The following is a 15,937-nucleotide window of genomic DNA, read 5'->3' on the forward strand; positions in this document are numbered from 1 at the left end:
CGTACCAACACCTTTACAAGTTCTGCTGTACTTTCATTTGAATAAGCATTTACAGCTTGTGGCACAGGAGATATTTCTGAGAAGTCCTTATGATCTTTACCTATGACCTTCTCATCATCGTACACCTTCATTTTTGCTGCATTTAGACCTTTCATTGCTTCCAAATGTTGTATCTTTCTCAGTTTTTCTTCAAGAGCCTTTTGTAGAGCTACACGTTCTTCTTCCAACTGAGCATTAATTTTAGCTTCCTATTCCTCTCTTTTTATTCTTCTTCTCACCTCTTCTGCTTCTTGCTCTAAATGACGCTTTGCAGCTGCTGCCTCTTGATCAGCTAACTTCCTTTTAACTTTAGCAGTATTTCCAGTTTTTCTTTATTTTGTTCTTGTAACACTTCAAGAACAGCTTCACTTGCAGCAGCTTTAGCCGCCGCCGCTTCTTGTCATTTTACAGAAGACCTACTTGAATGTTCTGAAGCTCCATCCAAGATAGAGGAGAATGAACCTGATTTACAAGTACTTGAATTGAAGAGGGAGCCTGCTTCAGGCCAGTCTTGCTATTCTCCTTCTGGAATTTTTCCCTTTTAATCAACTTGACGCTCCGGATACAACAAAGTTAGAAATCTCTACACACAAATCCACTCTTCAACATATGTCTTGATCTGGAGTTACGATTTTGCGTAGGTCATCATAAACACACTGGACATCTGAGGAAAAACCTCTGACATCAGCAATGACATCATTCAGTAAATCATCTGATAAAGCCTCTGCTGATTTTGATAACGTCCGCTTAGAAGATTTAACATGTGTTTTCCATTTGTCATAGATATAGTTAAACCTCTGTTGAAGTGACTTAATTTTTGTAGCTTGCATCTCTCTACCTTTCTCTGTTAGAGTTCTAGTTCTTTTACTACTTAACTGCTGCGCATTTTCTTGTTGTGCATCAGCACCGTCCACTTGACGTTCTTCAGATTGGTCTTGTGAATTATCACTGTCCCTTACCTGAACTGTATTCTTACTAGACATTTTGAATCATTACCTTAAATTGACAATTTGTTAGTAGAAAATATGAATAGATAATAAAACCTCTAAATCAACCTTAAACACTACAAATGTAACAAATGTAAATATTGTACTTGTTTTTGTTTGTACTTGAAAATTGTTTTTCAGTAGCAATACTTTACAGGAAATTAAATTGTGCAAACAACTTATTTCATTTTGAGAATTACCTTTCAAAATACATAAAACAAACAATTGGTTAACTTTGATATGAATTGTTATAAACCATTTCCTTAATATTTAAAAAGTACTTTAAATCAAAATGAAAACTACAGTTAAAGTCAGAACATTCACAACACACACAGTAACTTCTTCAGCAGTCGAGTTTTCATTGTAACTCCCTCCAAGCACACACAGACACAAGCGGTTCTCCAAAAACTGATTTATTTGAAGACTGGTCTCCAAATCCACCGTGAAAACTAAACAATATTGACAACAAAATAAACACATTAACTTGACAAAAAAGTGACATCTTACAAACAGAAAATAAAGTAAATACCTCGTTGGCTGCATGCTATGAGAAAGAGAAATAGTCTTTAATTCTTCCTTATGACCATTCAAGTCCTTTTTGACTGGAACAAACTTTATCGGAGCATACAAAATGTCCGTCCTTGCCGCTAGCCCTTATTGACTAGAAGTCTCACGTCAATTAAGCATTTGAGCACACTCTTACAACGAGGCGTCAAAATAAAAGTCCCACAACATACAATAAATTGAATAATACATAAAAGTCTAAACAACAAACACAGCAATGAAAATTGTTATCAAAAGGTAACCAAATAAAATATTATAGCAGCAGTTACACTTACCACAGGGCTGTTGAATTCTCAAATCTGATTGGTCAGAAGGGGTTGATTTATTCTATCAATTCACAGCATAATATTATTGTTCTTGTTATAAATATTAATTATAAATTCTAAAGTAACAGCTGACTGACCACATAATCCATGTGTAATACTTAACATAAAAACGGACCATTATTTAACAAAGGAAAACATATAATCATTATAATGAACCTTTCTTTAACATTTATCTAAGGAGTCTCCTGTGTTAGCATTTCAGGACAGTGTTTTTTTCTTCATCGTCTTTTTTTTTTTGTTGTTGTTGCAAGACTGACTGTTTATAGATACAAAAATGTTATAACAGGAGCTAACAGGTTTACATGCCACATCATTAAATGGATTTAAAAAAAGAGCATGGGTTATAACACACAAAAGAAAATTGTCTTATTGTGGTATACAAGGATTATTTAAGGATGTACTTTTATTGGAAAGGAATGATCCTGAGGGTGTAACTACATTGCAACAGCACACGTTGTCATGTTTGATCATTTTGTGCATTTACATGAGAAACAAAGCCAGGCAAAACCATTCAAATGATGTTACAGTGTTTAAAGGTTATGAAATTTCAGTGCATTTTTTTCTGTTAAACTTCATAAATCATGCATTCAGCAAAAAAGATCTGGATGAAGCTTATGGCACAAACACACGTGAACTACACCATGCTCTTGCCCGAGGATTTGTCTATTGATCCTGTTTCAGCGGACTTTGTTGAAGAAATAACAGGACATAGGGACAATAAGAGTTCAGAGCTACGAAGACTTTATTGAAATCATCCATCGCTTTGGTGAGTGCAACACACAGCTTGCGCAGTTGCTTATTGCTCTGAACCCAGAGAGCGCCCAATTTTTTAATCCGAAGTTTCAGTGCATCATGGCATTAACAAATGAAAGATTGTAGGGACAGAATGTACTGTTGCTAAACAGTTTATTTCTACACTAATGAAAAAAGAAGAAATCGTGAAATTGACGACACAAAATTTCCTTTCAAAGTACCACAAAACATTAGAAACAATGCAAAGTATACTGACGGCTTTGAAGACCTGATTATCACTGGGCGCTTCAACCCCAATGTGTGAAAACTCATTTTCCATTTTGATGAATGAGGTGTACACAAGTGGAAAGATAAAGAGACCCACCACCTTCAACTATCAGTTGTGTGCCTTATACTATTGATATACTACTACTTAGGACAGCCACTAGATGGCACTGTGTTCACTGTTACTTGATGAATACTATGCAACGAGTAATAAAGAATATACTAATACAAATGTTAAAAGAAAATAAACAGAGAAGTTGATAATATGGACAATTAATTGAATCATTGAATTATAACATGATTGTCTTCTGTTTTGGCGTTTTGATTAAATATTGATTATGGTCTATTTTAGTTATAATAAATACGGTTGAATGTTTGTTTCTCAGATCATAAAGAGGTGACCCCCTATGGAAATTAAATGCCCCCATTCTGTATGTTCTGGCGACAGACCTGGAAATGCTGCTGTCTTATTTGTCAGATTTTGATACAAATAAATGACTAGCAACATTACATTGTATGGTTTGTTTACATCATGATGGAAGTTACTTTCCATATCTGGCACAAATCATCATGGTGCTCAAGAATAAATGGTGACATTTGGCGTGAGACACACTTAATAAACAAAATAATAAACAACTGAAAGAGGCTTAAAAGAAGGAAACAACAGCAGTTTTTCCAAGCAAAGGATATGCAACTCTCTAGAATTTACATATCTGTTCCTATACTTTTGCTCATGTAAAATTTTTGGAGGTCTGATACAAAGGGATCCTCAGTGGTCACGATGCCCAATTTCTGATGGGAATGTTGTGAGTTCAAATCCCAGCACTGCCATACTGTCTCTACTGGGTCCTTGAGCAAGATCTTTAACCTGCAACTGCTAAGCTGTATAAAAGTGATAAATATAAGTCGCTCTGAATAAAGACTTCTGATAAATACCTTAAATTAACTACTTAAATAAATAAATAAACGAATGAATATATAAATATATAAATACTATGAACTAGTTGAAGGACATAATTCACTTGTGTGATTTGCTTGATTTATAAGCATGGGATTATGATCAGCTTTCAAGATATTTGTCTCAATATATTATTATTCATTTAAAAAAGATATTAATTTTAATAACATGCATTTATTTTGACCAAGAAAATAAAGTTCAATGTCAACTTAATGCTATTTATTCAATATGCATAATTCGTATATTTTTAACATGATTTAAGTAAATAGTTTTACAATTCGTAATAACAACAAAAAACAAAACACACCATATTACTATTGTGTAAGAGGTCAAATTAGTCGTTTCAATGCTGCTGTACAATACTGCACATGGATCGTGTTTATAGAAATGAGCAATGAGCGCTCTCTACAGGTGAAATAGGGTATTTGCATCAGTATTTTAGGTGGAACTGAAAAATTAAATAGGAAACAGTGTCCATTTCAACCTTGTATTTGGTGTTAGTATAAAGGGATGTGCTGAAACCTTTTTGGCATTACATTCAGTGCCATAAGTTAATTTTTCACAATATGTTTTATCTAAAACCTCTGTTACTGTTTAATGGGTTTATTTAAAAAATAATATCATCTATATCAGCTATATTTAGCCATAGACTGCTCTAATATCTGCATCAAAATGTCTTAATATAGAGATTCAATGCAAAAGTCGTGCACCATGTACAGTAATTACGGTACATTAGAACAGTAGTAAAGTATATATATATAGTAAAATATATCTATATATCGTTCTAACAATAATAAGCAACAAAATATAATTTTGTCATAAGAATGCTCAATAGGAAAAAAAATTAATAAAAGGACAAATCATGTCCATAAACTGTTGTAACTGATATACCTGAGCAGAATATAAAAAAAAACATTAATCAGTGGTTTCGGGGAAGATGCAAATCCTCAGATATTGGCAGGATTGGTGACGGTGACTTTCAGATTAATGTCATCCACCTATTAAAAAAAAATTCACCTCTTAATTTTCCTGTTTGTTATGAGGCAAATCTAAAATATTATGTTGCAATTATATATTTTGTGTAAATTTTTTGTATAAATTGTCACATTTTTGTTATTTTAAAAGGGTTACATTTACAGCAGTATGTCCTACAAATGTGTAGCTAAATATAAAGTTCTTGTTTAATCACTGATGTTACAAAGCATTTACTATTGATTCCACACTATTCTGGGGCACAGTTTATTTAGTTCTATGTATTGAGTTTGCCTCCCTATAGTATACTAGAATAGTATAAACTCCTTTTAGTATATTTATAATAAAGCATTATTGTAAATTATATTAGTTATAACATTGTCAAAGACACAAGTGTTTATGGTAATCATGTTAAAATGATAAAAATGACCTACTTTAGTAAAGCCAAAGGTGTTCATGAAGACGTCTCCCCTAATGTTAAGTGTAGTCACTTTGTCCACCGGTATACGATGCTCAAACTTGCAGTATTCCAGGCCATTCACCATCACCTGAACAAAAAAAGTGTAAGCTTATTTAAAACAAATTATTAAAGTCTTTACCCTCTTGTTTCTTTTCTCCATATCACACCTTATAGCATTCTGGTTTAATAACCATGATGATATCAAAAGCTGCTCCTCCAACAAATGGGCCTCTTCGGGCCTTCTCTTCATTTCCCCATGTCCCATTCTTGCAGCTGTTAAGGACCACAGAGTCCATATTTTGTTTGAGCTGGAGAGCAATGTCATGAGGGTTCTTAGGCGCGGTCTGCAAGGTTATTTCAAAGCTGAAAGAAATAAATTTATCATTTAATTGACTAAATTCAAAACTATTCAATATTGCTTTTGACTCAAAATATCATGAAATAAAGCACATTTAACATACCATTCATAATCTACTGGAACAACCCCTTGGAAGAACAAAGCCACACCATGTTTCAAGCCTCCAGGGATTGATCCTGAATATGGATTGTCCTGTTGTGTTTAAGCATCATTCATGTTTTAATGATAAACCTAATCATGTGGTTATATTATTATAAAAATGCAATCTCTTTAGCTTGATTATTCATTCTGAAATTAAATGAAGATTTTACTGTTATGCGAGACACAGAGGAGGAAGCCGGAGTGGAAGCAAACAGAGTTTATTGTGAAAACACGGAAGTAGAATAATCCGGTGGTGCGAGGAAAAGCACGGCCCACAAAGATTCAGAGTAGCAAGGCAGTCTGTGTAATCCGGTGGTGCGTGGTGGAAGCGCGGCCCACAAAGTCCAGAGAGTAGGTGATGAAAGGCAGTCGGTGTACTAACCACGGGAGTGCTGCCCAATCCCCTTGATCCTGGCTGCAGTAACGGGAGTGTCGAGAAATGTTCAGTGAAACCATGGATAATAACTCACGGTGAGTGGGAGTGAAATGAGAGTCTGGTGAGAGCAATCAGTAAGCAGGCGAGCCGCTCCGTGCGGGTGGGGCACGCACGGGAGCAGAGTCAGAGAGCTCCCTGACACCACCCCCTCCTCCAGGGGCGGCACCGGACACCTTGACCCTGCGACGAGGACGACCCCTAGCCCTGGGCGCTGGGCGGCGTGGGTGGGCAGCATGGAACTCCGCCAGCAGACTTGGGTCCAGCACGTCCCGCCGAGCCACCCATGACCGATCCTCCGAGCCGTAACCCTCCCAGTCTACCAGGTATAAGAGGTGACCCCCGCGCCTTCTGGAGTCCAGGACTTCCCGCACTGCGTAGACGCCAGCCTGAGCCACAACTTCCGGCTGGATGGGCACCACGGGGTCACCTGGAGGGCGAGAGACAGGCGAGACACAAGGTTTAAGCAGGGACACGTGAAAAGTGGGGTGTATGCGATACCTGGACGGCAGCTCCAGCCGGTATGAAACGTCGCTGATCTGCCTGGAGATCCTGAAAGGCCCAATGAACCTGGGGCTAAGCTTGCGGCTCGGCAGCTTCATCTTCAGGTCCTTAGTGGAGAGCCACACTCTATCCCCGGGGCGGTACCGAGGAGACTCTAGACGCCGAGCGTCAGCGTGCCGGCGGGTGTTGCAGAGCGCCCGGCGCAGCTGGGTGTGTGCTGACTCCCAGATCCGGTGGCTCTCCCGGTACCAGGCATCCACTGATGGTACGTCGCTAGGCTCGTCCGACCATGGGAACAGGGGCGGCTGGAACCCCAGCACGCATTGGAAAGGGGTGAGGCCTGTGGCGTCCTGGTGGAGTGAGTTCTGGGCATACTCTGCCCAGGGCAAGAAGCGAGCCCAATCCCCTTGATCCTGGCTGCAGTAAGTCCTTAAATACCGGCTCAGCTCCTGAATCTTACGTTCCGCCTGGCCGTTGGACTGCGGGTGGTACCCCGACGTCAGGTTGACCGACACCCCTAGGAGCTGGAAGAAAGCTCGCCAAACCCGAGATGTGAACTGGGGACCACGGTCCGAAACTATCTCCTCCGGGAGACCAAAGTTCCTGAAAACATGATGGAACAAGGCCTCGGCAGTTTCAAGGGCTGTGGGCAGGCCCTTCAGAGGCACCAAGCGGCAGGCCTTGGAGAAATGGTCCACCGCTACCAAGATGCATGTGTTACCTCCTGACCGCGGCAGGTCGGTCACGAAGTCTATCCCTAGGTGTGACCAGGGGCGCTGAGGTACGGGACGCGGCATCAACTTGCCGACGGGCAGGTGGCGTGGTACCTTTGCCATAGCGCAGGTGGCGCACTCCTGGACATAACGGTTCACCTCCTCTGCCATCCTCGGCCACCAGTAACGCGCCTGAAGGAGCTGCACCATCCTCTTCTCGCCCAGGTGTCCCGTACCTGGTCCCTCGTGGACTGACTGGATTAATCCCCGACGGCAGGCGGTGGGGACAAAGACACGTCCCTCGGGACACCCTCCAGGGACGGGCTCCTGGATGGAGGCAGCCCGAATCTTGCTGTCCACGTCCCAGACAATAGGCCCCACGACGATCGAAGGAGGAAGTAAGGAGGGCATGATAAAGGCTGTCTTCCACTCATCTCCCCTCCTGATGCGCACCAGGTTATACGCGCTCCGGAGATCGAGCTTGGTGAACACGCGTGCCTCCCTTAGGGCCTCAAGAGAGGGAGCGGGAGAGGATAAGCGGGAGAGGATAAGGGAGAGGAGAGATCTGAGTGTTCAACTGTCGGTAGTCTATGCAGGGACGCAGGCCTCCGTCCTTCTTCCCCACAAAGAAAAAGCTCGAAGCTGCCGGGGAGGATGATTCAATTCAATTCAATTCAAGTTTATTTGTATAGCGCTTTTTACAATAGACATTGTCACAAAGCAGCTTTACAGAACATAAACATAGAGCAGAAGGTAAACATAATTAATAATAAAGGAAATAGTGAATAATAAAAGAAATAGGAATTTACAGAATAAAAATTCTAGGTTATTATTAGTTGTATATAGTTCACAATGTGTATGTATTTATTCCCCTATGAGCAAGTCTGAGGTGACAGGCAGCAGTGGCAAGGGAAAACTCCCTTAAATTGGTAAAGGAAGAAACCTTGAGAGGAACTGGACTCAAGGGGGAACCCATCCTCATATGGGTGACACTGGGGGTGTGATTGTAATATACAGTCAGTTAAATGTTGTATTGGTGTAAGGATCAAGGACTTCTGATCTCCTGAGTACCAAAGAGTCTAACTGGAGATGTCTCAGGATTCTTAGAGTCGGCCTCGGCTCAGTGGACGTCCAAAGGCTTCGTCCCACAGAGGACGTTGGGAGCTGGTACAGTGTCTGGATGCCTCGGGATGGGTACAAAGAGAGAAGCAGTGGAAAGGGATTAACATATCTGCTGTTCATAAAAATGTGCTGGTCTGATGTACTGGTGCATAATATTATGGGATGTATTATGTGTACGCCTGACTAAAGAGATGAGTTTTTAATCTACATTTAAACTGGGAAAGTGTGTCTGAGCCCCGAACACTATCAGGAAGACTATTCCAAAGTTTGGGAGCTAAATAAGAAATGACTTTGTGATGAACCCCTGCTTAAGAGCCTGCTGGACGTACTCCTCCATCGCTCGATGTTCTGGCGCGGAAAGGGGGTAGATTCGGCCCTTGGGCAGCTTAGCCCCGGGAAGCAGGTCGATGCCGCAGTCACCAGGCCGGTGATGGGGGAGACGAGTGGCCGCCTGAGGACAGAACACGTCCTTGAAGGCCTGGTACTCCTGGGGGATCTCTGCCTGCTTCGACGTCGTGGCTTCCTCTACCCCGGTGGCGCCTACCATAGGCTGGGGGACCCTTGCGGGAAGCTGGGAGATGCAGTGCTCCAGGCAGGGGTTACTCCAACGCAGGACGTCGCAAGGGTCCCAGGAGCATGCAGGGGCGTGTTGGCTTAGCCAGGGCCTGCCCAGGATCACGCTGACGGTAGAATCCTCGAGCACCATGAACCGGATCTCCTCCAGTTGGAACAGACCCACCTGTAGAGTCACTACCGGTGCACAGTACTTGACCCAGCCCCGACCCAGTGAGCGTCCCTGGATGGTCTGGACGGCTAAGTCCTGGGAACCCCTCTCACGGGGGAGCCGCAGGCTGGTGAGGCAGGCCTGCGAGATGAAGTTCCCTGCCGAGCCGGAGTCCACCAGAGCATCCACGGAAAGAGAGAGAGCGGGAGTTAGAAGTGTCACTGAGAGTGTAGACAGAGTAGATATGTCTCTCGGAAAATCTACTGTACTCACCGCTGCTCGGGCTGGGCACGTGGGACATCTGGCAATGGAGTGACCTGGGTTACCACAATACAGGCATTTACCAGACGCCAGGCGGCTGTTCTTCTCTCTCCTGGACAGTCTCTGAGAGCCCAGCTGCATGGGTTCGGTGTCTGAGGCAGTAGTAGGGACTGGTGGAACCCCTGGGGTTGGTGACATGGGTTGGCACGCCGCCAGCCGCTGAGAAAGGCCAATGGACTTCTTAATGAAGTCCTCCAATCCAGTAGTGTCCTCAAATACCGCCATGGCTAATTTTATTTCTGGGGACAAACCCTGCCGATATACCCCCAGTAGCGCCGACTCGTTCCAGCCACTAGATGCCGCCAAGGTGCGGAAACGCAAGCTGTATGCAGTGATGTCATCAGTTCCCTGACGCAAGCTAAGCAGCTGGTCGGCTGTGGATAGGACCCCGGAAGCGGCGCTGAAAACCTCGACAAAGTGCGCAGTGAAATGGGCATACACATTTTTCATCGGGCTGGCCGAGTCCCACAATGATTGAGCCCAAGCTAGCACTCTCCCGGACAGGAGTGAGATGAGGAACGCTACCTTGGACCGCTCAGACGGAAAGCGCTGCGGTTGCATCTCCATGTAGAGGTTTACCTGGAGTAGAAAACCGCGACATGCAGAAGCATCTCCTGAAAAAGTTCCTGGGAGCGCCATGGGGCTGCCGGTGATAGCCGGGGGATCAGGACGAACCGCGGTGGAGGGGACCGGGTCGGAGGAGGTGCTGGGTCGGCTCTCCATAATCAGGTAAGAGCAGAAAGGTCTCTACCTTAAACTTGTTAGCGGTCAGTTATTCTTTTATGCGAGACACAGAGGAGGAAGCCGGAGTGGAAGCAAACAGAGTTTATTGTGAAAACACGGAAGTAGAATAATCCGGTGGTGCGCGGAAAAGCGCGGCCCACAAAGATCCAGAGTAGCAAGGCAGTCTGTGTAATCCGGTGGTGCGCGGTGGAAGCGCGGCCCACAAAGTCCAGAGAGTAGGGGATGAAAGGCAGTCGGTGTACTAACCACGGGAGCGCGTGGGAGAAGCACGAAGCTGAACATGAACACGGGAGTGTCGAGAAATGTTCAGTGAAACCATGGATAATAACTCACGGTGAGTGGGAGTGAGAGAGGGGATTATATATGGTGGCTGATGAGAGTGAAATGAGAGTCTGGTGAGAGCAATCAGTAAGCAGGCGAGCCGCTCCGTGCGGGCGGGGCACGCACGGGAGCAGAGTCAGAGAGCTCCCTGACAGTTACTCACAGGGTTACAGACTGGATGTGGCACATCACACTGGATGTCAGATCTCTTTGTGCGTGAGATGCCAGTCTTGAGTTCCTTACCAAAAGTAGATTTGCTCCAGTTCTAGAGAGAGCAGAAGTATACAAAGAATACTTATGAAACCTGTTTGCTCCTCATTTATGACAAAGCAGATATAATGTTGCTGTGCTGTATAATGTGCTGTAATGTTGATATTGGTTTAAAAAGGGAAAACAATCATTGCAAAAATACAAGGAGAACTGAAAGTGATCAAGGCAAGTGGATTGCAAAAACTATGATTCTTGAAGTCACTCACAGATAGTTAACTTAAAATGGATGGAGCAAGACAGCTAAAAAAAGGAAGTCTCACTTGGTGATCAGTTCTGGACAAATTTCAACAGCTTTAAACAGCTTGATTGATTTCCAAACTCTTACAGAATTATTTTACTCTTATCATAGTTGTTTTCTTTTACAATACAGTTCTATATTAATATTCAGAATGCATCTACTAATGCACATCATCACAGAATATACAGAGCATATACACAGCTACAGGGCTCTCAGGTTTTGACGACAGGCAAGAGTGACATCTCCAACCCCACACCCAAACATGACAATGGGGGTGTTGTTGTCTTTGGTAAGGATCACTGAACACAATTGAACAAAAAGCAAAGTATTTATTTAATTTCCATTTATTAATGTGTGTGTATGTGTGTGTGTGTGAGAGAGAGAGAGAGAGAGAGAGAGAGAGATTATGACTGGTGTTGTTTATTGTAAGTGTTTGTTGCCTTTTTGGACTCCTTTATCATTTGTAATGTTGCTCCCATTTAAAACAGTTTGGCTTTTTTGATTGGCTGATAAGTGTCAGGCTCGACTAAGAACTCCAGAGGTGACACGCTTTATTTTTGCCTGGTTCCATAGAGACAGCGGTGCAGACAGATACGTTTTGGGTGCTGCGGCATATTAAATATATGATAAATAGTAAGTTCTTCTGCGTGAGAAATACAATGTGTGGTGGGAGAGCGTGACAAAAGACAGAAATGAGTGACTGTCACACTTATTGCGTGATACTTGAGAGCTCTGCAGATACTGCTTTAAATTACTGTACCTTGTGCATGAGCAGTAGTGTTTGTATGTGAATTGTAGTTTCTAAGGTGACTGTGTAAACTTACTGCAACAATACCAACAGTGTTCATTATGACATCTCCAGAAATGTGAAGTGTAGATATATTCTCCACGGGTATGTGAGGTACGAGCATTGAAGACTTCTGCCCATTCTCATACATCTGGCGAAAACAAACACTGTAGGCAATTCTTTCAAAAACAATTATATTATGTGCATTTTTATACTTTTAATTCCCATACCTCACAACCTTTTGTGTTTCTCACAAAAAAGATGTCAAAGGCTGATCCATTGGTCAGTCTACGGCACGCAGGTCCACGAAATAAATCAAATGGCCAAAATATGAAACCAAAATGGATGCCATGACCAATGGGCTCAGTTACAAAATTCAATTTCAACCTGTGTGTAAAAGGTAAAAACATCACATCGGAGTAAATACATAACAAGATATAATAATCATGTCTTACTAGATTAAAATTCCATTACTGAAAAACATGAATTATTTTGTATGGAATGTAATTAATAATATGACAAACAATACAAACTAGTTTTCGAAACCCCTTGGAGGTACAAAGCCATTCCTTCTCTCAGTCCTCCAGAGATTCCCCCGGTGTAAGGAACAATCTGTGGTGAGTGTAAATGTATTGTATACATAGATTGGTGATAAAATGTTTTTATTGAAAACAAACAAACTCAAGTTAATTAAATTTGACCTCTTTGTACAGAATATAAGTACTCAACATCAGCTGCTGAATCATTTGAAGGTTTCATCCTGTACTCATCTCTGAAGTGTAAAGTCTCTCCAGTTGGGGATTTTGAAAGCTTCAGGGTAACTTTCCCATCACTGGTCTCCACTTCAGGTTTGGGAGGTTTGGATACAGGCTGGAACTTAGGATCTGTCAAAGAGCCTTTCTGATAAAGTTGGATTGAGGATCCTGGATTGCTGGCATCAGATATGGAGGCAATGACGAATTTGATTTTCTTCTCATTTTTATTGTGCTTTAAAAAAGAGGTAAAGAGAGAATGATTCTGCCTCATCCTTTTAGAAATGTCAGGAGAAGTGAACCAAGGCTGTGCTGCTTGGAGAACGGAATCTCTCTCACTTGTTTTCCCCAACATTTTAAATTCTTCAGATTTGTTAAAGTCCTGTAGAGCTGCTAGGTAGGAGTCCTCATGCTTTAGAGATGTAAATGACAAACATACCACCACATCAACATCAGGATGAAGGCAGATAGAATTTAATGACCCTGATGATTTCACAACTGTGATGTCCTTCAACCCAACTGTATAGGAGCTCAGAATATTTAATTCAGTTGTAATGTCATCTAACCATTTGTTCATGTTGCTAACATTGAAGGGTGATGTGTAATGGATGCTCAGGATGTCCCCCAGTTCCTTGTCCTCTTGTGTCCCACCACGAATAGCTGGCAGAACTCTGCACAGTGCCTTCTTTAACAAACTTATATAATTTCTGTGTAACCCCTGAAACTTCAGCAACTTGTACTTTAGATCAGGGAAATCATCTGTTATTTGTCTTTTGATCAAATCATTGCATATTCTCTCCATTTCACCAAATTCCTCCAGCAAACTTTCTGTTTCACACAACAGGCTCAAATTGATTTCTCTCACCAGCTTTGCAGCCTTATCATCCAAAAGATTGAGAGGATACAGCCACACTATCAGAGTTACACCTTTACCTTGTTGCTTCAGCATAGCAGGCACCTTCTTGTACACATCCAGAGCTTCATTGTATGAGGTGGGGTTTTCTTGAAGTTCAATGTCACCATAAAATGTGATGCTAATATTTTTTTTTCATCTTCAGTCATGTTAAGGGGTGTTTGCGCCTCAATGGAAATGGTAGGGATCTTCTTGACCACTGCATGAAGGTTTCCTTCAATTTCCTTTTTGTTCTCATTTTCTGCACTTGTATAATCAAACACCATGAAAACCTGAGCTCCATACAGTACAGCTGTAACTACATGAGTGGCTGTTTTCTGGTCAAATACTTGTGGGTAGGTGATATTACCAAGCTCCTTCATAGTGAGCTGTTCAAATGTTGTCGTCTGTCTGTACTGCATAGTAACTCTGGACTGACGTGCTGAAGATTTGCTATCTTGCAGGTACTTGGCCGATCCTCCAACCTCCACCATTCCACATAAGAAACTGGCTTTAAGGGAAGCGCTTATGTCTAGGAGGTTCGCCTTATCACTGAGACTATCGGAGGCAGCAGAATTCATTTGAGTTTTAAGCTTCTGATGAACATCAATGTCATCACGCAGTGCTTCCTTATCCGATAATGTAACACCTGAAAGAGGAAAGTGATGAGAAATGAGAGCTATTTTACAAATATTTTTTATTAATCAAATGTTTCTGATTTTGAAATGCAATCCTGAAGTAGGTTTGTCTAGGTCTATACTTTTTCCAATTTTATAATTCAATACCTTTATTATTTATTAATTAATCAAATAATCATTTGCCTGTTTCAACCTCCATAAGGCAGTGAGTATATGGTAATAAAATTTGTTAACTTATTAGGTTTCATTTTTTCAAACATTTCTAAAGTATTATTACTGTCCACAAATCTTTAGTCTGCAAATACTTAATTAAATGACGTTGATGTAAACTGCACCTGGAATAAAGGAGTCACTCCGGCAATCATACAGCATGCCAGGATACAGAGTTCTTCCCAGGGCAACGATTTCCAGGCATTTGGATTCCATGACTGTTGCAAGAAAAAGGAGAAAGAGAAAATAAAAAGATTTGAAAGTGCATAAAACTGTCAGTGATGATGAAGACTGTAAGTTAATGTAATGGGAAAATGATCAAAAAGTGTATTGTATGATGCATCTAAATATATTGTTTTCACTTATTTTAGTAACCTCTTTAGTACTTAGACTCTGGCCACGTGCTTTTGTTTTTGTTTCGTGTCACGTGTCTGTCCCGCCCTTGTTTACTTCTCCCCGTCTCTGCACACTTGTTCCCCATGTGTTAATTGTTTATAGTATTTAAATGTGCCGCGTTGCCTATGGCAGCGCAGAATCCTTGTCCTTGGTTGTCGTCTGATGTCATGTCTGTGTCTTTGTTTCATGTTTTTTAGTTAATAACTCCTGTTTATTTTTAAGCTATCCTGCATTTGGGTCTGTTTTATCCGAATGATTCCGCCACACAAAGACCCAGCAGGATAGCATCAACCTTTTTCCGGACTGTTTTCTGCCTTGGATTGTTGTTGTGTGTGACATTGATCTGCATTTTTTCTGGTGAGGGACGCCGCACCACTTCAGGTATTCCGCGGGGGGCACCACCTCAATTCCTGTTTGGCGTCCATGTCACCAGACCGAGTTTTGTTTTTCTCAGTGTTCTGTGACATCACCCCTCACCTGTCTGCGGTGGGACGTCGCTTCACTTCAGGTTTTCCGTGGAGGACGCCGCCCCACTTCCTGCCCGTGGGGGGTGTTGCAGGCCCGTATGTTTTGGCCCTAGGGGCATTTTTTTTATTTTATTTTTGTACCCCATAGTGGAGGACTGAGAATGTGTGTGTTCCTTGCGATGGGTTGGCACTCCGTCCAGGGTGTATCCTGCCTCGATGCCCGATGACGCCCACCCTCCCCCTTTCTGGTTTTCTGGACTCATGTCGGGGGTTTGTGCTCAGCCCATTCTGCTCGGCTCAGCCCATTCTGCTCGGCTGTGGGTGTCACTCGGCCCTTCTACTCAGCTGTGGACATCGCTTGGCCCTTCTGCACGGGTGTGGCCTTGCTCAACCCACCTGCCTCGCCGTGTACCTTGGGGCAGTCGTGGCCTAATGGTTAGAGAGTCTGACTCGTAACCCAAAGGTTGTGGGCTCGAGTCTCAGGCCGGCCACGACTGAGGTGCCCTTGAGCAAGGCACCGAACCCTCAACTGCTCCCCGGGCGCCGCAGCATAAATGGCTGCCCACTGCTCCGGGTGTGTGTTC

General features: G+C 42.6%; 2 protein-coding genes across 2 annotated transcripts; both read right to left on the reverse strand.

Annotated features, from left to right (window-relative positions):
• Positions 1-4,179: 4,179 nt before the first annotated feature.
• LOC125139386 (galectin-4-like) lies at positions 4,180-12,408 on the reverse strand. Its single transcript, XM_047803052.1, has 7 exons — positions 12,229-12,408; positions 12,036-12,149; positions 10,867-10,968; positions 5,784-5,872; positions 5,490-5,685; positions 5,297-5,410; positions 4,180-4,888 (listed from the first exon to the last, which is right to left on the reverse strand). The coding sequence occupies exons 1-7, from the start codon at positions 12,406-12,408 to the stop codon at positions 4,838-4,840; spliced, it is 846 nt and encodes a 281-aa protein (XP_047659008.1). The 3' UTR covers positions 4,180-4,837.
• A 167-nt stretch (positions 12,409-12,575) lies between these two features.
• Positions 12,576-14,971, reverse strand: LOC125139487 (cytolytic toxin-alpha-like). Its single transcript, XM_047803681.1, is given in 4 exon segments — positions 12,576-13,791; positions 13,794-14,291; positions 14,616-14,708; positions 14,941-14,971. Coding segments are annotated over 4 exon segments (1,725 nt in total). The 3' UTR covers positions 12,576-12,688.
• Positions 14,972-15,937: the final 966 nt, after the last annotated feature.

The sequence above is a fragment of the Tachysurus fulvidraco genome, chromosome 18, assembly GCF_022655615.1.
Source record: "Tachysurus fulvidraco isolate hzauxx_2018 chromosome 18, HZAU_PFXX_2.0, whole genome shotgun sequence".
NCBI lineage: Eukaryota > Metazoa > Chordata > Actinopteri > Siluriformes > Bagridae > Tachysurus > Tachysurus fulvidraco.

What these genes read in the sequence shown, in the direction of transcription:
- LOC125139386 (XM_047803052.1), bottom strand. Translation starts at nt 12,408, where the DNA reads ATGTTTTTACCTTTTACACACAGGTTGAAATTGAATTTTGTAACTGAG. An exon ending in ACACTGTTGGTATTGTTGCA is followed by an intron (nt 10,969 to 12,035) that starts GTAAGTTTACAC and finishes TGCTCTCTCTAG; the next exon opens with AACTGGAGCAAATCTACTTT. An exon ending in CACATCCAGTCTGTAACCCT is followed by an intron (nt 5,873 to 10,866) that starts GTGAGTAACTGT and finishes TAAACACAACAG; the next exon opens with GACAATCCATATTCAGGATC.